General features: G+C 49.0%; 1 protein-coding gene across 2 annotated transcripts in view; it reads right to left on the bottom strand.

The window, feature by feature from the left end:
- The window catches only part of STK11IP (serine/threonine kinase 11 interacting protein), a 367,631-nt gene that overhangs the window by 205,163 nt on the left and 137,683 nt on the right, over window positions 1–24,785 (bottom strand). For both annotated transcript variants that reach the window (XR_015308314.1, XM_086954340.1), the window contains exons 12-13: window positions 12,875–13,042; window positions 11,239–11,308 (exon numbers count right to left, since the gene is read on the bottom strand). Coding sequence is in view for 1 of the 2 variants with exons in the window: in XM_086954340.1 (XP_086810466.1) it covers window positions 11,239–11,308; window positions 12,875–13,042 (238 nt within the window). In the remaining variant the exon portion in view is untranslated. The remainder of the gene's footprint in view (window positions 1–11,238; window positions 11,309–12,874; window positions 13,043–24,785) is intronic.

Raw genomic sequence — 24,785 nt, 5'->3', positions numbered from 1 at the left:
CCAACAGCTCTCTGGCCCCACTGAAAGCCTGCCTGAACACTGGTGCCAGATTCCAGACCGGTTCAAGGAAATTCGACCACATCTCTCCCACCTTAAAGCGCTGAACTGGCTTCCTCCCGAGGCCAGAATCCAACTTACGCCAACTTGCATCACTCACAAGGCTCTATACTCCAATTTCCCTGCATTCCTTGCCCAGAAACTTGTGATATCCGGAGGAGCCAGAAACTCCCGGTCTGCCAGAGACCTTTTGCTCCAACCAGCTTGCTTCCGGAACAAGAAAACCTACAATCGGGCCTTCTCTAGGGCCGCTCCAAGAATTTGGAACTCTCTCCCGCCCACCATCAGAAGACTGTTGTCTTGGGTACGCTTCAAAAAGGAAACCAAAATGTTCCTAATAGGGAAATTCCTTGCCTAACGATCGCATTACAATCAGCTCAACAACCTTGTTCCACCCACCATTATGGCATTATCCATGGCTTTTCTGGATGATACCTTCCCGGCCCTTCTGGGCATCCCACCCGGAAACTGAGACTACTTATTTTCTTGTATAATAATTCTACCTTTTTTTTATCCCAAATGTATTCGGGATTTGAGACTGCTAGTTTTTCCGGTATCATGTATCTACCCTTTTATATCGCAATGGTATCCTGTATCTAATTCTTTTGTATACCACCCGCCAACCCTGTAAAGCGCTGTAATACCCTCACGTGTCTGGTTCGTGCTCTATTAAACTTTAAAAATAAATTACTTCATGAATAAAATAAAAGAGCCTCGGAACAGAACAACAGTGGGCCTGGGAGACAAATGCAGGGTGATCCGGAGAAGAGCACATCAGGATAAAGAACATGGAGACAGTGACAGACAAGGAATACGCACAGAAGACAGACCAACACTTGAACGGTGAAGCAAAGAGATCTGGGCAAGGAATACTCAAAACACCATGACACATGGAAGAGAAACAGACACATACAGATGGAAGCATACAGCCACTCTGGAAGACACCGCACTCTTCGTCAGACAATGCACAGACTATAACTACAGTATACCACTATTTGTGTGTTCACTTTTGTGAAAAGGAACCCAAAGCCTCGGACTGTGCTTGTTCATCGTTTACCCACCTCAACAATACTGGAAAGTAAGAGAGAAGCCGAAGACCTCCCTGTACCCCCTGGTCACTGCACGTCCCTGGCTCCACCTCCCTCTACAGTTACAGTTTTGCATTTAAACAAGGATTTATGATGGAAACAAATCGATTCAGCATCCAACTGATTCGTTAAATTGAGGGATTTCATTCTGTAATTCTTCCATTTGATTACCGCAATGCATTCGCAATCACACTCGACTCAGGGACTAAAATAATAATCAACGTATTTCGGAACATCAAACTTTGTCAGGGTCTGATGCTTCAGAGGACACAGGGACACTAAGGCAGAACATGACCTCATTGCACTCGGGCACTGGGAATGGGCAAGCCAACACCCACTCTGGACACGCGTACACTGGTCCCTCAATTCATGGGCACCAGCAGAAGGACACAAACTCCAGGATGTGGAGAGAACACGCTGCGTTTATGGAAAGGGACAAAGGGACAGTGAATACACGGACAGAGAGTCGAGGAACATCCTAGGACAATGAATACACTTCCAGGCTGTCTCAGCAGAGACAGAACATACTGATTAAGCAAACTCTAGACTCCACCCAAAGAACCATTAGTGACACTTATAGGCAGAGGGTTCTACCGCCCAGGACAAGAGTCCTTACAATCCACAACTTTGTCATCTCATACGCCTGGCAAGCGGGTATCATTTCATCAGTTCCTACAAGCAACTGCTGCGACCAATCAGCACACTAATGACACATAATGCAAGCTTCAATTGCGGAACACAAATCCTACCCTACTGGCCTTTTCGAACTATGACCTTTGTATCACTTACAAGTTGTGGTTCTTGTGGTACTTAGAGGAGAAACACGGATCTCCAACAATAATGGACAAACGTTCCAGACTGGGATCCTTTATGGAACAAGCTTTTCTTTAATGTTTTAACTCAGGGGTGTTTGCGCACTTCTATGCAGGAGTTTTAAACAAAAATAGTGTTAGGTTGTTCATGCACATACGTCTCTTTAGTCACTATATGAATGCATAAAAACTAGATAGATTTTTTGGCATATTACGGGATATGCATCAGTGCAAACCAGCATTGATATCTCATTACAGCATTAAGATTTAAGGACAAATGTGAAGATATTTCCAATTTTTAACAATTCAGCTTAGTATATTGTTGCATGTCTGGAATGAATAACCTAAATCGCAAAACAATAACCAGGGAAATGGGGCCCGGAATGTCTCCAGCAATACTAAACATGTGGTTTTCCTAGGGAATGGTGTCTTCACACTCAATAGTGTAGAGATAGGTTAGATCAAGCTATGGACAAAGAAAGTTTATGAAGCTCTATTCTACTGATGGCACATCCAACTCAAAACTATCTGAAAAGTACATAAACTATATACATTTTAAATCTGTCTGAATTAATAAATACATTAATGGAAGCCAGACCTTCCTTGCTTGGAACGGCTGGCCAGCAGAACACTGTCAGGTTTCTGGGCTTTTCCCCAAAACATGCTCAGTCCCTCTGAACGTATCCATTTGTTAGATGTTCAATCTTAGATGGTGGTTACATATAGTTTTCCTAGCACAGGAACATATCCCAGTCAAGGCTTGACCCAAATCTGTGTTCCCTTGCATCTTCTGGGCGTGGGGTTATCTTACACAAGTGTGTTCATTATGGCTCCAAGCAGGATTCCACATCCTGGACACAAGGAGGTGTTTTGGACAGTGGGAGAATCACATGGGAATACCTGCAGTATTTGCATGAAGGGCTGGACAGGACTCAGGAGAATTTAACCCCATTCATTTATGAGAAATTGATACAGACATTTACCCAAATAAATACATTTTAGGTACAAATACACATAATTGTTATATATTTTTTTCTGTCACAGAATACTTCAGACCTTCAGGCAAATAGCAAAAGTTTTGCCACCCATTGGTCCCACAATTCCCCCAAAAAAGAGTACCCCCACATGGGTAGATGAGCCACCTGCACGGCACCAGAACAGGCATAAGTTGTTAACAAGTGAAGACCTCCTCGACACTATATGAATTTCAACCGGTCACACAGTTGGCTTGTTCCTGAAAGTTATGAAAGGCCCGCCCATACTTGTGAGGCACAGTTTTTATTTGAGCAAGTGTGAGGACAGAGGACTGTGAGTAGTGAAGGTATTGCTATTACCAATCCATTCTGGAACTTTTCTTAGGGGGGGGGGGGGGGGGGGGAATGAGACAAAATCCTTTTCTAACTGCATATTCTGGGCATGAAAAGGTTTTGGCATCTTTGCAAGCCACACTACCCAGAAATCCTCCAGGCCTAGTGTTAAGAAATGTTTGGGGTTGGTACGTTTCCCTAGTTGGCAATTGACCCCCAGGCTGAGAAATTGGTTTGACTTTGGGTTTTGTTGCTACAGAAAAATAAAAACTTCATCAGGGCTGCTCGCTTGGGTGTTCATGTGTGTGTGTGTGTCCGTGCCCTAGTTAAGAGTTGTGCAATGATAGGACTTTATACTCTGGCAAATAATAAATCCTGCAACACAAAAAGATGGACGGAATGCTGAACATTGTCAAACATTCACCCTAAGTCACAGATCTGGGTTCAATCCATCGTTATTTTGCTCGCCTATTCCTTCCTGAACCAAAAAACAAGCATCCTGGGACCAGTTTCGGGGTATTACCCCTCATCAGCCAGGCTAGCTTGAAACCCAGATCTCTAGTCTAGGGGGGAGTGGTTAAAAAGTTTTAGCGCTCCGTCCATCATCTTCTTGTGTTTACTTTGTTCACCCTAAGTTGGCAGGCTATGCACAGATGTGGGTCCTATACTCACTGCATCACTTGATTCAAGCTAGCCTGGCTGATGAGGGATAATACCCCGAAACCGGTCCCAGGATGCATGTTTCTAGTCCAGGGAGGACCGGGCCTTGCAGTTCGGGATAGACTGTTCCCAGGAAGAGCAAGGTCAAGACCAATTTGCATAGAACTGGTTCCAAACGTAGGTGGCGAAGTGAGCAAAAGATCAATGGATTTAACCCAGATCTCTAGACTGGGGGCAAGTGGTTGAAATGTTTCAGTGTCCCATCCATCATCTTGTTGTGTTTGTGAAGAATAAATCCTACCAACGTCCAGGCTCCTCGCTGAGGCACAGAAAGGATATTGTGGATTTTAAGTTAGGCTAAAGAAAATTCAAACAGTGCCTTATTTATTTATTTTATTTTGTGTCATTTATAGAGCGCGCAGCTACCCCAACGGGGTGTCCCGGCGCTATGTGATTGCGGCTCTCAGGAGGGAATCAGAGATGGCGATTAGCGGCCGAACAGGAGGGTTTTCAGAGCGCGGCGAAATTCTGGTTCAGTCTTGCTCATGCGTAGTTTAAGAGGCAACCTGTTCCATCGCTGAGCCGCACCTAATTCAAAGGTTCTTCCACCAGAACGGGATTTTTTAAATCTCGGAATGACCAATAAGCCTTTGGAATTGGAGCGTAGAGTGCGGGAATTACAGTAGGGACGAAGAATTGATCTGAGGTGGGCAGATCCGTTACCCTGGGTGGAGCGATAGGCAAGTGTCATTGCCTTAAACTCAATTCGTTTGTTCATGGGGAGCCAATGCAAGTCATGAAGGTAGGAGGAGATGGGGTGTCTCCGAGGGAGACCACCTATCAATCGAGCAGCAGCGTTTTGGGCGGTTTGAAGTTTATGACAGAGGCCAGCTGAGAGTCCCAAGTAAAGTCCATTGGCATAGTCCAAATGAGAGATGATCAACGCATGGACTATTGTCTTTCTATGGTCACTTGGAAGATAATTAATCAATTTTTTCAAGATTTTAATCTTAGAAAAACAGGCAGCTACAACTGATTGAACTTGACAGTTCAAGGATAGCTGTTGGTCCCAGCGAACTCCAAGATTCCTAACTGATTCTTTAGGGCTTGGAGCTGGGCTGAGGTCGACCGGCCACCAGATGTTAGAGTCGAGAGGAGACGGTTGGCTAAAAAAAAGCACTTCCGTCTTAGTTGCATTCAGTCTCAGGGAGTTGCGATCCATCCAGTTGGCAATGTCTCGAATGCAGGATTTAAGGGGATCAAAAGTGGTGGTAGTAGGGTTATCAAAAGTAAACAGTAATTGAATGTCATCCGCATAGGATATAGTTTTGATACCAGTTTTAGAGATCATCTCAGCTAACGGAGAAAAATAAACATTGAAAAGTAGGGGGCTTAATGAAGAGCCCTGCGGGACACCCCATTTCAATGGCTTAGGGGAAGACTTAAAAGGGGGAGTGTGTACTAATTGAGTGCGACCTGATAAGAAAGAGCTGATCCATTTGAGCACATTGCCCTGAATTCCAATGGATTTCAAACGATCCAGTAGGATTGGGTGAGAGACGGTGTCGAATGCTGCTGATAAATCCAGCAGCACCAACACCGCTCGAGATCCTCTATCTAGGGCCCAACGTACGGAGTCTGCCATCTCTATGGTCTCCCTTACGGAGACCATGTTGGGAATCGTGGAAAAGATCATGGGTTTCAATGAAATTAGCAATTTGCTGATGTGCGAGCCGTTCAAGTATCTTAGCCGGTGCCGGGAGGAGGGATATTGGCCTGTAATTAACTGGATTACTAGGATCGGAATTGGCCTTTTTTTAAAAGTGGGACAAGATAGGCTTGTTTCCATTCTTCTGGGTAATGACCAGTGCTGAGGGAGGTATTCCATATTATGTTAAGGTGAGGGTTGAGGAGAGGGGCCAAGGCTTTAAATAGTTTTACTGGCCAAGGATCCACTGGGGATCCAGATCTACATCTTAGCAGCTCCTGTAAGGATGCCTCTTCAGATATAATATCAAAATCAGCGAGGATAGGACCAGACGTGGAGATTTCAGTGCAGTTCTCAAGGTGATAGGTATTATCACTGATGGGGAATGAGGCCTGTATCTGAACAATCTTGTCCTCAAAAAAATCGGACAGTTGGGAACAAAGTTCTTGAGAGGTAGGTTGTTGTCGAATTAAAGCCTGAGGGTCGGTGAAGGATCTAACAATAGAGAAAATTTCTCGTGGGGCATTGCTAGCTTTATTAATTCTCTCCGCTAGGAAACCTCTTTCGTGCTTAATAATTTGTTTTCGATAGTCTTTAAGGGCCTTACGGTATACCAGTTTACTTTCTGCAGAATACCCAGATCTCCACCTCCTTTCCAGGGCTTTACAAAGTGATTTTTGTTGACGTAATTCGTCAGAGTACCAGGGGGCTGCAGGTGAGGCCCTGAAGGTCTTTATTGGTCTGAGGGGGGCTAATGTATCAATTGCATTAGTAATCCAGGTGTTCAGGTTGTTGATACAAGAGTCCAGATTGATAGCAGGGAGGGGGTTGCTGTCTTTAAGATGCTCTTCCATAGAGGACAGGGAGATTTTACTCCAATTTCTTCCCTGTACTCTTGGGATGGAAGTAGGACGGTCTAGACGGGTCAATAGGATAGAAAAAGGGACTAGACAGTGATCCGACCAAATTACTGGAAGGGGAGCTTCTATTGTTATATCTGGGAGATTGGAAAATATTAAATCCAAGGTATGGCCAGCCTTGTGGGTGGGATAAGCGACCAGCTGTTTCAGATTGCAGGCAGCCAGAGAAGATAGAAAATTGGAGCTGGCTAAACAGGAGAGATCATCAATGTGTAAGTTACAGTCTCCGAGTACCGAGAAATTGGCGTACCGAGCACATGACTGAGTGATGTAATCTAAAAGAGCTGGAAGGTGAGAGAGGCTGGACGAGGGGGGTCTATATAGAAGGAGACCTGAGAGGGATATAGAGCCCGAAAGTTTCACACAAAAAGGAAGGCCATCGATATTATCGATAGGATCGAAAATCATGGATGAAATTTCCCACTTGTTTTCATAGATGATAGCCACCCCACCCCCCTTTTTGCCACCTTGGCGGTTAGCACAAATAATGCTATAACCCTCTGGGATGGCCAGGGAGATGGCAGGGTTGGTATCTTCAGTAAGCCATGTCTCGGTCAGAAACAAAAGGTCCCAATCGTTATCTGATAGAGATTCATGGATGTCAAGGGAATGCTTGACTAATGACCGGCAATTAATCAAGGCGAGTTTAATGGATATAGATAAGCTAGGAGCTCTCGATCGTATCCCTCCAGGAGATTTAATAGGGACCTCTAAAGTGTTAAAGAAGGAGTCACAGGATGAACAGTGGTTGTTCCCTTGATAAAGATCCAAAGGGCTGAGTAGATGCTGGACACATTGCGTAGGACGCAAGGAGAGTAATGTCATTCGGTTGTAAGCAATTGTTACCGGACTTATGTATCCAGCAGCGTAATTGGCCCCGGCCGCGATCTGGTCGCGGACGGGCGCAGACGGGCTGGACTTAGGCGCGACTTCGGCACGCTGTCGGCGCGCCCGCTGCGCGCGTCTGCTGCGCGGCCGGGAAGGAGGGGACATTTTATGCAATGGGGGGCGTGGGAGGGAAAACAACTAGAACTCCACCCCCAGCCTCGCTCCAATATGGCGGCTCCGCTTAGTTACGATGCTTCCTGCCTCAGCACCTTAATCGGCTGAGGGGAAGAATGACAGGGGAATGTGCAAAAAAGCAAGCAGGTAAAATCAGGGGTCCAAATAAGCAGATCAGTCTTTTTTTTTAAAATAGCGAGCGTGCTAGAGCGTGCTTGCTCTAGGACACACAGCTCCTTCCTCAATGGATCTCTTCAACAGAGAAGCACCACTGAGAGAAAAAGTAACTCTCTGAAGCTGGATCAGGAGTGGAGATTGAAAGGGGATTGACTAATCTATCCTTCCAATCCCCACCTCACGGTTATCTTCTTCGGTAGATGGGGTGGAAGGAGTTGTGGAAGAGAGGGTGGGAGGAGCTAGACTGCTCCTCCCACCCTCTCTGCCACACCTCACTGGCAGAAAAAAGTGTCTGGAGCTGGTGTGCACGGCTAGAGAGGAGCTGATGGCAGTAACAGCTGTCCTTAGCCCTTTCTATTGCTCCGTCCACCAGCTAAATGCTTGCATGGACCTGTTGAGATACGAGGGAATTCCTCCCAAGGTCATCCAAGGTGTAGGTGTGTGTGTAAGGGTGTGTGTGTGTGTGTGTGTGTGTGTGTGTGTAAGGGTGTGTGTGTGTGTGTGTGTGTGTGTGTGTGTGTAAGCGTGTGTGTGTCTGTGTGTGTGTCTGTGTGTGTGTGTAAGGGTGTGTGTGTGTGTGTGTGTGTTATATATATATATATATATATATATATATATATATATACTAATGGCATTACGTGCATTAATGAGGCAGCAAGAAGTGACCACTGGGCTACCTCATTAAGGAGTCTGCGAGTGTCCGGAAAGGGTTTGGCACCAGCAAACATCTTCCCCGCACCCCGGCAGTGAAGGATGTGGTACCCCACGGTGCTCAACAGCCGCCAGTGGCCCTTTCCCCATTAATCCTTAATACCCTGGGGGTAGCTGCTCTGGGGTCTGCCAGATTGGTGATGTAAAATAAAGGTCAATGCTGTACTCTGCTGTATGAGACGTACGCTGCTCTGTTGATACACCTCAACTCCCTATTACTGTAGTTTAGGTCAGGCATTTGGAGCACAAACTTTCACAAAAAAAGGGCATCAGTCGCAAACAAAACATCTTAACTATAATGCAAGCTAAAACCACAGTACAGGAATAAGGAGAAGATTAAATTAATCCTGTACTGGGAGAAACCATGTCTTCGATAATCTGCAAAATCTGTATAGATCAAATTAGGGACGCAAAAACAAATAAAAAAAAACAGGAAACATGAGCTGCCTCCAGGACATCCAATAAAATTTCAGAATCTTCACAAGAAATCTATAATCCAATGGACTGTGGAGAGGGGGTTGTGTACTCGGCGTGCGACTGAATGAGGATCACCAGCTAGCTTCACCATCATTGGGTATCATTCACATAGAGAAACCAAATGATGAATCAGGTGAGTTAATGGAGTCACAAAAAGACTCACACAGGGTGAAATGTTCTATCAGCGAGAACACCTGTGAACCATGGAAGGGCAGAATCTTATAACTATATGTTCCACACACCTGGCCAAAATAAACTAATGAATTATGGTGTCAAATGCTGCTTAAAGGTCCCAAAAAAATCATAGCAGCTAAAATATAATTGACAGAGCGTCACAAGTCATAAAATCCACCCCCACCCCCCTGCGAAACCACGGATAACACCCCCTGCCAGGATCTCTGCAACAAGCTCGGCTCCTACTTCCATCTGAAAATCTAGGGCATTTACGACAAGTTCAACGACCAGACACCGGACTCCCCCTCCGCCAGCAATGTCAGCCAGCCTACCCTCTCCTACTGGACCCAAGTCATCACCGAAGACACTGCATCGACCATGAAAAGCATCCACTCAGGAGCCCCCACAGACCCCTGTCCCCCACACATCTTCCACAGAGCCGCCATCACCCTGGAACTACGACGCACTATCGAAACCAGCATCTTCCTTGACGACTGGAAACACGAATAAGTCAGACTCACGAAATTCATCGAAGAACACTCCATCCTCGACCTCGCCCAATGCGGATTCCGCAGCAATCGCAGCACTGAGACCGCTCTTCTCACCGCCACAGACTACATCCCCACCCTCCTCTACCAAGGCCACACTGCAGCCCTGATATCACTTTACCTCTCTGCAGCCCATGACACCGCCTCCCACCGCACACTCACCGTTAGACTACACGAAGTATCACGTAGGGAACCACCATCAACGCTGGCAGAACCCAAAGAATCAGACTCCCACCCTTCCTCTCCAAACCCGCGGTAATCAACTGCGGAGTACCTCAAGGATCGTCACTCAGCCCCATGCTCTTCAACATCTACATGACCCCCCTTGCCACCATCATCAGAAGGCACAGACTCAGCATAGTATCCAACGCCAACAACACCCAACTCATCCTCTCTCTCACCAAGGACCCCATCACCACCAAACTCAACTTGAAGAAGGAATGAGAGATGTCGCATCCTGGATTAGCAGCAGCTGCCTAAACCTCAACTCGGAGAAGACAGAGGTCCTGGTCCCTGGGCCCTCCCCCTCTGCATGGGACAACTCCTGGTGGACCACGCTGTCAGCAGCCCACTCCGACCCCACGGACCACACACGTAACCTCAGCATCGTTCTCGACTCCTCCCTCTCCATAACCCAACAGGTCAACGCTGTTGCCTTCACCTGCTTCAACACCCTCCGCATCCTCCGAAAGACCTTCAAAAGATACCCCGAACCAAGGAATACCATCACTCCAGCAGACTGGACTACGGAAATGCCCTCAACGCCAGGATCAACCAGTCTCTCCTCTACAGACTACAGACCATATAGAGCACCACAGCCAGACTCGTCCTCGGCATCCTCCCCCATCCTCCCAGACACAAACCCAGAAGCTGCGCAACCACCACTGGCTCCCTATCGAGAAAAGAATAATCTTCAAAATACTCACACACACATACAAGTGTCTCCACAACACCGGACCCCAATACCTCAACAACAGAATCTCCTTCCACGTACCAAAGAGGAACCTCCGATCTGCCGACCCTGCAGTCGCCCAACACCCAGGCATCCTACATCACAGCCAAGACCTGGAACGAGCTGCAGATCGACATCAGTCGCGCCCCCACCCTGCACTCCTTCAGGAAGACCCTCAAGACCTGGCTCTTCGACTGAACAGAGCTGCCTCCCTCCTTCCCCCAGGGCCTTGAGACCCTCACAGGCGAGTAGCACGCTTTAAAAAAAACCTGATTGCGTGATTGAAATCATCTCGGGGGAAACAATCGTAAGTTCTGTGCAATGCAAGAGCAAAAGCTCATCTGGGTTGGGAGCAGGGGAAAGCCTCCACAAACTCTGATAACTTGTGAAACCCCTGTAAGCGTAGGGTGAGATGTATGCCTGTGGGAGTCAAGGGTGCCGCACATTAAATTCAGACCTATTGACATTGTCAATGTTTGTTATGGATGTTTCATAATATTTTGTATCCATACCAGATGATAGGGCTTCAGAGGGCAGATGCCTAAGAGCGACCAGTGCTGCCCAACAGACACCAGTAAGGGTGAGATGTGCAAAAGGGCAGAATGGTACGGAGGACGCTGAAGGAAGCGGGGAGACATCACTCACCTGTGGCCTTCGAGCTGCTGACGTGCTCCGTGTCGCTGGGCTCACAGATACTGGCTTTACGGACTTTCACCTAATGGAAAAAACAAAAGGTGGAGTTAACAGCATCACGATCATGTGTGCAGCTTTGGTCCCACGATGGCGGCTCAGAATCCATAGCACCTGAACGAAGGGACAAATCCGATCGGATATTGAAGCCTTTTAAAAGAGCAGACCCAGGCCACAGATCAGATGGGATTTACTTCGGCTAGAGCTGGGTCTGTGCCCTCCTCAATGCAGAGGCCTGGAAAGCATCAAATAGACTGACACTAGAGGGTCAGTCAGAGTGTTGACAAGTCTGTGGAATCCATGCCCAGCTAGTGTTGTTAGTCTTGTGCCAAGGTAGAGATAATAATGTACCAAGTGCCACCTTCACACACTCCAACTGGATGCAATCCATCAGATTAGGTAGGCATAATGTATCTACACCTCCAGGGCACAGGGGGCGTGGATGAATAAAGCCACCAGGTGGATGAGCAACTCTACAAATGAAGGTATTGAATTGTAGTGCCACGCATGTATAATCATAGCAGTGAGGCAAAGGGTGGAATGGAAATGCAGAGAGAGGCGCTTTGTTAGTCGCTTCAGTGTTCCAACGAGTATGGAGAGCGAAGTGTTCCATCAAACAGTAAAAGAGAGTCCTTTCCAGAAAAGTCCAGGTTGGAGTGAGCATGGACACCAGTCCTTCCTTCACTTCAAATTAAATGTAATCAGCAATGGGTCTAAATATTAAGTCGGCCTGAAACCCTCTGTGGCTGCGAGTTAGCTGTCTGATCGCAGCTGTGTTGTGTGCCTTGTAAGTGCACTAGTAAGTTTGTTGTCTTTGTGCATTGTTTTGAGTTCGAGACCCTTATTTAACAGGCTTACCTTGGCATCTCTAACAGCCTACAGTTCCTACTTCTGGGCCCTGCCTCGATTCTTCACATGGTTCACCCCTTCCTTGATTTAGCTCCTACTCTCAGCTATTCCAGCCTTCTCTATCCTGCAGGAATTGTTTGCTACTTGCTCCAAACTAACACCTCTACCCTCTACTCATACTCAAACAGATCTGTCACATTGCACCTTCATAACTCGTTCTTACTCTTTCTTTTCCAGACTCCTGTCACATCGTGCACTTTGAGATGGCCACACACTGCTAACAATGCATCATCACAGTATAATGCATGTCTCTCAGTCACTGCGGAAGAGTGACTACACATCAAGTGGTCCAGATGCGTGGGTACCTTTGGGTCTGTGTAGATGGTTACCAGCTAGTCTGCTAGTATATGAACTAGAGTAAGTCTGTGGATTTGTTTCTATCTGCATGCTGCATTTTTATGTTCATCTATGTCAATGTATGTTGATGTTGTGTATCTGCGTGTCTGTATGCACTACGCTAAAGCGAAATCTACGAGCGAAGCCAAAGCTTACGTTTCTTACAACATGAAATTTGCATCATTAAAGACTCTTAATAGTATGCTTGCTAGTACTTCAGTTAAGGTTGGCAAACAGACCAACAGCAACCCTTACGTACACAAAATGGAGGCCTGAAGTAGGTCAGTGGGTAATGAAATCTCAGTGGATCATATGCTAGGCCACAAGTCACCTGTGGTTCACTCACCTTGGACTTCTTGCGGGGGAGCTTGGCTGCACTGCTGTCCCCACCAGACTGGCTGTCGCTGGCCTCTCCCGCGTAGGAGCTCTCCAGTGGGGTGGGCTCGGTACTGTTGGTCTCTGGAGTATACAAGCGCTGTGGAAGCATCACCTGATGAGCAAACTGAGGGAGGGCCTGCACAGGGAGAAACGCTGAATTAAAATGAGGCAGCAGCATAAAGGCGTGAGAGAGGAATCAACAACACGGAGATGGAGAAACCATGAGAAGCAAACACGAGATGAATGAACTATGAAGTGAATAAATGAGATAGGGAAACTAAAAGGCGAGGGCATGAGATGGAGAAACCTAGAGGAGCAGAAAAGAGGAGGAGAAATAATTAATTGTGGATAAGCAATGGAAACATCATTAGCTGCAACAAAGAGATGGGGAAGCCATGAGGAGCAAACTAAAGACAGTTAAACCAAGAAATGTGTGCAAACCGGTGAAAAACCAGGAGGTGCACAAAGATGTAGAAACGATTACACGTAGACAAGAGGGAGAAACCATGAAATGCTTAAAAGAGATAGATAACTTGTGATGTGTGGTCATGAGACTGAACAACCATGAGGTGTGGTCATGAGACAGAAAAGACATGAGGTGTGGTCATGTGACAGCAAAGCCATGAGGGATGGTCATGAGACAGAAATGCCATGAGGGGTGGTTGTGGTCGTGAGACAAAAATGCCATGAGGAGTGGTTATGAGACAGAAAAGCCATGAGGGGTGGTCATGAGACAGAAATGCCATGAGGGGTGGTTGTGGTCGTGAGACAAAAATGCCATGAGGAGTGGTTATGAGACAGAAAAGCCATGAGGGGTGGTCGTGATCAGGAGACAGAAAAGCCATGAGGGGTGGTCATGAGACAGAAATGCCACGAGGAGTGGTCATGAGACAGAAACGCCATGAGAGGTGGTCATGAGACAGAAACGCCATGAGAGGTGGTCATGAGACAGAAATGCCATGAGGGGTGGTCATGAGACAGAAATGCCATGAGGAGTAGTCATGAGACAGAAATGCCATGAGGGCTCGTCATGAGGTAGTACCATTATAATGTGAGGAGACGGAAAAGTACAATTATTAGATGTGGAAACAAGGTAGAAAAAACATAAAATGAAAAAGAGACAGAGAAACCATGAAGTGCATAAAAAAGAAAGATACACCTTGAGGTGTGAATAGAAGATACAAACACCATACAGTAGGAACAAAAGACTGACACAGGTGCAGACAAGAGGTGTGTCCAAGAGATGGAGAAACCATGAAAAAGAAATAGCAAAACCACGAGGTGTGGGCATGAGACAGAAAAACCAAGAGGTGTGGTCATGAGACAGAAAAACCAAGCGGTGTGGTTGAGACAGAAAAACCATGAGGAGGGGTCTGAAGACAGAAAAACCAAGAGGTGGGGTCTGAAGACAGAAAAACCAAGAGGTGCGGTAAAGACAGAAAAACCAAGAGGTGGGGTCTGAAGACAGAAAAACCAAGAGGTGCGGTCAAGACAGAAAAACCAAGAGGTGCGGTCAAGACAGAAAAACCAAGAGGTGCGGTCAAGACAGAAAAACCAAGAGGTGCGGTCAAGACAGAAAAACCAAGAGGTGCGGTCAAGACAGAAAAACCACAAGGTGCCGTCAGGAGACAGAACAACCATGAGGTGGGGTCTGAAGACAGAAAAACCAAGAGGTGTGGTCAAGACAGAAAAAACACAAGGTCTGGTCAGGAGACAGAAAAACCATGAGGTGTGGTCAGGAGACAGGAAACAGAAAAGCCATGAGGTGAGAATAGGAGATACAAACCTCATACAGGGTAAAAAAACATGAGCTGCAGAGAACAGATGGAAAAACTATGACAGGGATGAAGAATGAATTAGGTCTGGACAAGATATGAAAAACAGGAGATGGAAAAACAATAATGTATATAGAGATTGAGAAAGCATGAGTGGTTGACAAGAGATGGAAAAACCACAAGGTATAGAAAAGAGTTCAAGAAATTAAGAGGTCCAGAGAAGAGGGGGAAACACTAGGAGGTTCAGGCAAAAGATGGAGAAATGCAAGGTCCTTTCAAGAGATGCTGGGACCATGACTGTTATTGTTAAGTACTCTTATAACGCGCAACAGCACCTCCGAGGAGTGTCCCGGCGCAGAACCAAGAGGATTCACTAAACCACAACCGCCTCATTTACGGAAACAGGTATGTTTTTTAAAGTTTCTTGAAGGATAACGGGTCTTGGGTATTGCACAATGAGAGAGGAAGGGCATTCCAAGCCTGGGCAGCCTTGACAGCCAAGGAGCAACCGCACAACTTTTGACGGAAAAAGCGGGGCACCCTAGCTAGAAGAAGCGCTGAAGAGCGCCGTTGTCTCAACGGGACATAGAAGGAGAACCGCTTCTGTAGATAGTCGGGCCCACGTCCGTAGAGGGCTCGATTAGCAATGACTAGGGATTTAAATTTAACCTGATCAGCCACGAGAGCTGTTGAAAACGGATGGCAAAACCACAAGATGCGGACAAGAAATTGAGAATTCATAAGGTATGAACTGTAAAGAGTGAAACTCAAGGTAAAATGCAACAAAGTGCAAAATCTCAGCACAAAAACAATAAAAGGAGAAACCAAAAGATGCTGAGAAGTTATGGGATGTAGATGCGAGATGAAGAAATTATGGGGGCTAAGAGGAGGAGAAATTGTGATGTGCACACAGGAACTATGCGGTGTAAACAAAAGACGTTACGATTGTGAGGCACTCATCAAAAATGGTAAAGTGAAGGGATTAAGCAAGAAACCACAAGTTTCAGTAATCAGATGGCAAAATACTTAGGTCTTAATAGCACATGGATAAACCACAAGGTCCGTACAACCGATGGAGTACTCTTCAAGTACACAAAAGAGATGGTGAAATCATGAGGTGGAGAAAAGAGATGGGTAAATTGTAAGGTGTAGGCGAGATGAAAAAGCACACAGGGTGTGGCCAAGTGATAGAGAAACCACAAGGTAAAGACAAGATGCAAAATCATAAAGTGCTCTTATGAAAGATGGTGAACCAAGAGTTGCATAAATGATATTTGAAGAGGGAAATGAGAAAAAGACTAGAGCTACAGTAAAAACTCTAGGTGATAGGAAGACCGAAATCATGAGGTGCAGAGAAACAAGGAGAAACCATTAGGCAAAGAGAGGCCAATAGATTGGGGTGCAAACATGAGATGGTGAAACAAAGTGGTGCAAATTAAAGACTACAATGTGGAGAAAGACAAAGAGAAATAGCAGATGACAGCGGTAGATCATATGAAATGGCAGAAAGCCAGAGAAAACTGAATAAGAAGAGCCCACGAGAAGGAGGAAGGAGTGAAAGGAAGTCGAGAGATATCACAATTTACCGAAGCTTGAGGCCCACCGTAGTTTGAAGTCAAATTCACAAGTCGTTCTTGTTATGTAGAATCCGTTCAGACCCCACAATATTGAACATAAACATTACACGCACTTCTAAAGCATCATGGTGCTGAATAACAGATGTTTATTGTTACCCAACTCAATAATACCCATTTTATTTACCTCTGAAACATCGATTGACGACCGGCTAGGACTGAAGCCAGAGACCAAGAGATCAAACAGATTCTTAGAGCGGCTGCATTAGCCCAGCTCTCGGGCTCACTGAGCTCAAGTAAGGATTTCTCATCCGAGTACAGAGAGGGCTGTCATACAAAGAAGATGCATCCGTTGAAGAATGCTGCTGTTCAAATAAAGAGATGTTGTCTGCTTGTAATGTAATGTAATGTAATGTAATGTAATGGTACATGTATAGAGCACGAATCACCATGAGGCATCTCGGCGCTTGTACGAATACCGCTGAGGAACCCTTCCTGGCCTTTCCCTGTGAAGTGCCCACTCCAAGGGCACCCCCAAGGAGAAGCCAGGCATCCTAGCGCTGTTGGGGCCATTGTGGAGATTAAGCAAGCTATTGCCCAGAGTTGCAGAGTGGGACCCATGATTAGATTAGGCATTGAGTCGAGAATTATCAGGTCCGGGGAAATTGAGCCCAAGAGCCGCCGAGGCGGGAATTGAACTCTGGTCCCGGGCCAGACCTCTGCATCAGGGTCTGCCACTCTAACCATTGAGCCACACTTCTCCACTAAATCCACTACTTGCCTACATCACTCTTGCTGTGCGTGTGCCCTGGCTTCCAGTGCCAGTAAACCACCCGGGAATAGACTCTGAACAAAAAAATCATACACCATGCAATTGTTACATATGTGACTAGTCGCTGTTTCTTTGATTCAACAGTCCACGCAGAGGGGTTGTGGCAGGTAACCCTCCCGAATGGTAGTGTCTAAAGCGTGGAACCTGCTCCCCTACACCAGCCATCAGAAAGACGAGGCTTCTTGAATCTGGGGCTAGGATCTGTGACGCCAGAGTAAGGGAGGAGTGGTTTTCACTCCTCTAAGTGCACATGTCAGTTTGTCCGTCCCTTCAGGGCCACCCAAACCGTCATGCGCACTTGGCATGTTCTCCATTGAGCTGTGTTGCACAGCTCCGTGCAACATGCCCAGGTTCCCAGGCACTGCCTGAGTGGCCAAACAGGATGCTCAGACCAATTACGACGATGCTCCTGCAGAGTCGTGATTGGCTGGGAGAGTCCGGAAGCCTGGGTTCTTCCAGAAGACCAAGGCTGGAGGAGGACAAGCAGCAGTAGGAGAGGCATGCGGCAGAGAAGGTTTTCAGGAGGTTTTAATATGGACATGAAGCTTCATGTTGGGGCAGTGGAGAACGAACTTACTGGCTAGGGACTGAGATGCTTTCTTCAAGAATAAACCAACTTTAACATCTGGGCTTCTGTCTCCACCTTTGTGTTGCTGGGATCAACTTTACCACATACTGGTAATTTTAGTCACAAGGAGACACTGACTTTACTGAGTTGATTAGATTTGAAATGTCAATAAACAAGAAAAATAATCACAAAGCACTGATTCTGTATGCAACCCGAAAATGCATATAAGTATATCAAAAAGCTGACAGCAAAAGAGTGCGTTGGCAGCAATATAGATGTATCATCTTATTTATTTTTCTTGTACAGATGGGTCGATATAAGTGCGAGAGCCGCCGCCGTCCCCCGCATCGGAAGAGCGACTACAGGAGGAAGGTCCTTCTCCTACCTGGCCGCCAAGACCTGGAACTCCCTCCCGTCCGACCTGCGCCTGACCCAAGACCACCTCTCCTTCAGGAAGAAGCTGAAGACCTGGCTGTTCGAGCAGTAGCGGCACCCCCCCCCCCAGCGCCTTGAGACCCTACGGGTATGTATGCTTTATAAGTGTCACTGATTGATTGATTGATTGATTGAGAGCGTATGAGTACGAGGGTGGATGAGAGCGAGGGGTGGATAAGAGCAAGAGGTGGATGAGGGCGAGGGGTGGATGAGGGCGAGGGGTGGATGAGAGCGAGGGGTGGATGAGAGCGAGGGGTGGATGAGAGCGAGGGGTGGATGAGAGCGAGGGGTGGATGAGAGCGAGGGGTGGATGAGAGCGAGGGGTGGATGAGAGCGAGGGGTGGATGAGCGGTGGATGAGAAGCGAGGGGTGGATGAGAGCGAGGGGTGGATGAGAGCGAGGGGTGGATGAGAGCGAGGGGTGGATGAGAGCGAGGGGTGGATGAGAGCAAGGGGTGGATGAGAGCGAGGGGTGGATGAGAGCGAGGGGTGGATGAGAGCGAGGGGTGGATGAGAGCGAGGGGTGGATGAGAGCGAGGGGTGGATGAGAGCGAGGGGTGGATGAGAGCGAGGGGTGGATGAGAGCGAGGGGTGGATGAGCGGTGGATGAGAAGCGAGGGGTGGATGAGAGCGAGGGGTGGATGAGAGCGAGGGGTGGATGAGAGCGAGGGGTGGATGAGAGCGAGGGGTGGATGAGAGCGAGGGGTGGATGAGAGCGAGGGGTGGATGAGCGGTGGATGAGAAGCGAGGGGTGGATGAGAGCGAGGGGTGGATGAGAGCGAGGGGTGGATGAGAGCGAGGGGTGGATGAGAGCGAGGGGTGGATGAGAGCGAGGGGTGGATGAGAGCGAGGGGTGGATGAGAGCGAGGGGTGGATGAGGGCGAGGGGTGGATGAGGGCGAGGGGTGGATGAGAGCGAGGGGTGGATGAGAGCGAGGGGTGGATGAGAGCGAGGGGTGGATGAGCGGTGGATGAGAAGCGAGGGGTGGATGAGGGCGAGGGGTGGATGAGAGCGAGGGGTGGATGAAAGCGAGGGGTGGATGAGAGCGAGGGGTGGATGAGAGCGAGGGGTGGATGAGGGCGAGGGGTGGATGAGGGCGAGGGGTGGATGAGGGCGAGGGGTGGATGAGGGCGAGGGGTGGATGAGAGCGAGGGGTGGATGAGAGCGAGGGGTGGATGAGAGCGAGGGGTGGATGAGAGCGAGGGGTGGATGAGAGCGAGGGGTGGATGAGAGCGAGGGGTGGAATGGAAAGTGGAAGAGGAAAAATAGAGGTTAGGGGACAAGAAGAGAATGCAGAGCATTAGGGAAGACGTGGTTATGAGGGAGAACAAACTGGAGGGATATAAGTGGGACGGTGGGGTGCAAAAGTGTCAGAACAGTGTGGAGCAGTCAGTCAAAGTCTTCAGAATGAAGACAAGAAGAATACAAGTGGAAGTCGGAGCTTAGTTCTGCTGTTTCTTAATACATAACTTTGCTTTCAGGTTAGTTTTTAATTTCTCCTCATTTGATACCTTTGACTCCTTAAACTCTGCAGTCGTGGATAAAATACTTGGCTAGGGAACCATTTGGTCTGCTGCTAAACGTTAAGCCTGGAGCCCGCCCGCCCATCCACAGGAGACTCTGCCTTTTGTTGCTGATGTCACTTCCAGTCATTTCGACTTTGGGCCGGATTTAGATCTTAGCGGACACGTTTCTCCGTCATAACGAGGACTGGTATCCCGTCCGCCAAAATAGAAATCCCATGGGGTTTATATTTCGGCGGACGGGATAAGCATCCCTGTTGTGACGGATTCACCGGTCCGCCAAGATCTAAATCCGGCCCCTTGTCAGGACTTTCCTTCCTCATCTCAAACCTTCCATCTAAGTTGCTATTTTACATGGTAAGTTCCATTTCATCTTATTTAACCGTGCTCACGGGTGACCATTTTATAAGTGTTTAATCAATGATGAGAACCCGTCTGGATCTCACAGTCACTAGCTTCCCTCTGAGAGCTTGAGAGATTATCTCAACCCACTTCCATCTTCTTGAAGGCACCAGAGGTCTCCTCGGCATCTGCAATCAATGCTCTCTGCATGAATACGCCCGGGGTCCTCTCAATGCTCTCTGCATGAATACGCCCGGGGTCCTCTCTCAATGCTCTCTGCATGAATACGCCCGGGGTCCTCTCAATGCTCTGCATGAATACGCCCGGGGTCCTCTCTCAATGCTCTCTGCATGAATACGCCCTGGGTCCTCTCTCAATGCTCTCTGCATGAATACGCCCTGGGTCCTCTCAATGCTCTCTGCATGAATACGCCCGGGGTCCTCTCTCAATGCTCTCTGCATGAATAGGCCCTGGGTCCTCTCAATGCTCTCTGCATGAATAGGCCCTGGGTCCTCTCAATGCTCTCTGCATGAATACGCCCGGGGTCCTCTCTCAATGCTCTCTGCATGAATACGCCCGGGGTCCTCTCTCAATGCTCTCTGCATGAATACGCCCGGGGTCCTCTCAATGCTCTCTGCATGAATACGCCCGGGGTCCTCTCTCAATGCTCTCTGCATGAATACGCCCGGGGTCCTCTCAATGCTCTGCATGAATACGCCCGGGGTCCTCTCTCAATGCTCTCTGCATGAATACGCCCTGGGTCCTCTCTCAATGCTCTCTGCATGAATACGCCCTGGGTCCTCTCAATGCTCTCTGCATGAATACGCCCGGGGTCCTCTCTCAATGCTCTCTGCATGAATAGGCCCTGGGTCCTCTCAATGCTCTCTGCATGAATAGGCCCGGGGTCCTCTCTCAATGCTCTCTGCATGAATAGGCCCGGGGTCCTCTCTCAATGCTCTCTGCATGAATACGCCCGGGGTCCTCTCTCAATGCTCTCTGCATGAATACGCCCTGGGTCCTCTCAATGCTCTCTGCATGAATACGCCCGGGGTCCTCTCTCAATGCTCTCTGCATGAATACGCCCTGGGTCCTCTCAATGCTCTGCATGAATACGCCCGGGGTCCTCTCTCAATGCTCTCTGCATGAATACGCCCTGGGTCCTCTCTCAATGCTCTCTGCATGAATACGCCCGGGGTCCTCTCTCAATGCTCTCTGCATGAATACGCCCGGGGTCCTCTCTCAATGCTCTCTGCATGAATAGGCCCGGGGTCCTCTCTCAATGCTCTCTGAATGAATACGCTCAGGGTCCTCTCTCAATGCTCTCTGCATGAATACGCCCTGGGTCCTCTCAATGCTCTCTGCAGGAATACGCCAGGGGTCCTCTCTCAATGCTCGCTGCATGAATACGCCCTGGGTCCTCTCTCAATGCTCTCTGCATGAATTCGCTCGGGGTCCTCTCTCAATGCTCTCTGCATGAATACGCCAGGGGTCCTCTCAATGCTCTCTGCATGAATACGCCCTGGGTCCTCTCTCAATGCTCTCTGCATGAATACGCCCGGGGTCCTCTCTCAATGCTCTCTGCATGAATACGCCCGGGGTCCTCTCTCAATGCTCTCTGCATGAATACGCCCTGGGTCCTCTCTCAATGCTCTCTGCATGAATACGCCCGGGGTCCTCTCTCAATGCTCTCTGCATGAATACGCCCGGGGTCCTCTCTCAATGCTCTCTGCATGAATACGCCCGGGGTCCTCTCAATGCTCTGCATGAATACGCCCGGGGTCCTCTCTCAATGCTCTCTGCATGAATACGCCCTGGGTCCTCGCTCAATGCTCTCTGCATGAATAGGCCCTGGGTCCTCTCTCAATGCTCTCTGCATGAATACGCCCTGGGTCCTCTCTCAATGCTCTCTGCATGAATACGCCCTGGGTCCTCGCTCAATGCTCTCTGCATGAATACGCCCGGGGTCCTCTCAATGCTCTCTGCATGAATACGCCAGGGGTCCTCTCTCAATGCTCTCTGCATGAATACGCCCTGGGTCCTCGCTCAATGCTCTCTGCATGAATACGCCCTGGGTCCTCTCTCAATGCTCTCTGCATGAATACGCCCTGGGTCCTCGCTCAATGCTCTCTGCATGAATAGGCCCTGGGTCCTCTCTCAATGCTCTCTGCATGAATACGCCCTGGGTCCTCTCTCAATGCTCTCTGCATGAATACGCCCAGGGTCCTCTCAATGCTCTCTGCATGAATACGCCCTGGGTCCTCTCAATGCTCTCTGCATGAATAGGCCTGGGGTCCTCTCAATGCTCTCTGCATGAATAGGCCAGGGGTCCTCTCAATGCTCTCTGCATGAATACGCCCGGGGTCCTCTCAATGCTCTCTGCATGAATACGCCCTGGGGTCCTCTCAATGCTCTCTGCATGAATAGGCCAGGGGTCCTCTCAATGCTCTCTGCATGAATACGCCCGGGGTCCTCTCAATGCTCTCTGCATGAATACGCCCTGGGTCCTCTCAATGCTCTCTGCATGAATAGGCCAGGGGTCCTCTCAATGCTCTCTGCATGAATACGCCCGGGGTCCTCTCTCAATGCTCTCTGCATGAATACGCCAGGGGTCATCTCAATGCTCTCTGCATGAATACGCCCGGGGTCCTCTCTCAATGATCTCTGCATGAATATGCCCGGGGTCCTCTCAATGCTCGCTGCATGAATACGCCCGGGGTCCTCTCTCAATGCTCTCTGCATGAATACGCCCGGGGTCCTCTCTCAATGCTCTCTGCATGAATACGCCCTGGGTCCTCTCTCAATGCTCTCTGCATGAATACGCCCGGGGTCCTCTCTCAATGCTCTCTGCATGAATACGCCAGGGGTCCTCTCAATGCTCTCTGCATGAATACGCCCGGGGTCCTCTCTCAATGATCTCTGCATGAATATGCCCGGGGTCCTCTCAATGCTCGCTGCATGAATACGCCCGGGGTCCTCTCTCAATGCTCTCTGCATGAATACGCCCGGGGTCCTCTCTCAATGCTCTCTGCATGAATACGCCCTGGGTCCTCTCTCAATGCTCTCTGCATGAATACGCCCGGGGTCCTCTCTCAATGCTCTCTGCATGAATACGCCCGGGGTCCTCTCAATGCTCTCTGCATGAATACGCCCTGGGTCCTCTCTCAATGCTCTCTGCATGAATACGCCCGGGGTCCTCTCTCAATGCTCTCTGCATGAATACGCCCGGGGTCCTCTCAATGCTCTCTGCATGAATACGCCCGGGGTCCTCTCTCAATGCTCTCTGCATGAATACGCCCGGGGTCCTCTCTCAATGCTCTCTGCATGAATACGCCCGGGGTCCTCTCAATGCTCTCTGCATGAATACGCCCGGGGTCCTCTCTCAATGCTCTCTGCATGAATACGCCCGGGGTCCTCTCTCAATGCTCTCTGCATGAATACGCCCGGGGTCCTCTCTCAATGCTCTCTGCATGAATACGCCCTGGGTCCTCTCTCAATGCTCTCTGCATGAATACGCCCAGGGTCCTCTCTCAATGCTCTCTGCATGAATACGCCCGGGGTCCTCTCTCAATGCTCTCTGCATGAATAGGCCTGGGGTCCTCTCAATGCTCTCTGCATGAATAGGCCAGGGGTCCTCTCAATGCTCTCTGCATGAATACGCCCGGGGTCCTCTCAATGCTCTCTGCATGAATACACCCTGGGTCCTCTCAAAGCTCTCTGCATGAATAGGCCTGGGGTCCTCTCAATGCTCTCTGCATGAATAGGCCAGGGGTCCTCTCAATGCTCTCTGCATGAATAGGCCAGGGGTCCTCTCAATGCTCTCTGCATGAATACGCCCGGGGTCCTCTCAATGCTCTCTGCATGAATACGCCTGGGGTCCTCTCAATGCTCTCTGCATGAATAGGCCAGGGGTCCTCTCAATGCTCTCTGCATGAATACGCCCGGGGTCCTCTCAATGCTCTCTGCATGAATACGCCCTGGGTCCTCTCAATGCTCTCTGCATGAATAGGCCAGGGGTCCTCTCAATGCTCTCTGCATGAATACGCCCGGGGTCCTCTCTCAATGCTCTCTGCATGAATACGCCAGGGGTCCTCTCAATGCTCTCTGCATGAATACGCCCGGGTCCTCTCTCAATGCTCTCTGCATGAATATGCCCGGGGTCCTCTCAATGCTCGCTGCATGAATACGCCCGGGGTCCTCTCTCAATGCTCTCTGCATGAATACGCCCGGGGTCCTCTCTCAATGCTCTCTGCATGAATACGCCCTGGGTCCTCTCTCAATGCTCTCTGCATGAATACGCCCGGGGTCCTCTCAATGCTCTCTGCATGAATACGCCAGGGGTCCTCTCAATGCTCTCTGCATGAATACGCCCTGGGTCCTCTCAATGCTCTCTGCATGAATAGGCCCTGGGTCCTCTCTCAATGCTCTCTGCATGAATACGCCCTGGGTCCTCTCTCAATGCTCTCTGCATGAATACGCCAGGGGTCCTCTCAATGCTCTCTGCATCAATACGCCCGGGGTCCTCTCAATGCTCTCTGCATGAATACGCCCGGGGGCCTCTCAATGCTCTCTGCATGAATACGCCCGGGGTCCTCTCAATGCTCTGCATGAATACGCCCGGGGTCCTCTCTCAATGCTCTCTGCATGAGTACGCCCGGGGTCCTCTCTCAATGCTCTCTGCATGAATACGCCCTGGGTCCTCGCTCAATGCTCTCTGCATGAATACGCCAGGGGTCCTCTCAATGCTCTCTGCATGAATACGCCCAGGGTCCTCTCTCAATGCTCTCTGCATGAATACGCCCGGGGTCCTCTCAATGCTCTCTGCATCAATACG

This window comes from Lissotriton vulgaris, chromosome 2_1 (genome assembly GCF_964263255.1).
Source record: "Lissotriton vulgaris chromosome 2_1, aLisVul1.2, whole genome shotgun sequence".
NCBI lineage: Eukaryota > Metazoa > Chordata > Amphibia > Caudata > Salamandridae > Lissotriton > Lissotriton vulgaris.
Note: the sequence above shows the minus strand (reverse complement) of the source record. Positions and strands in the feature narration are given on the sequence as shown.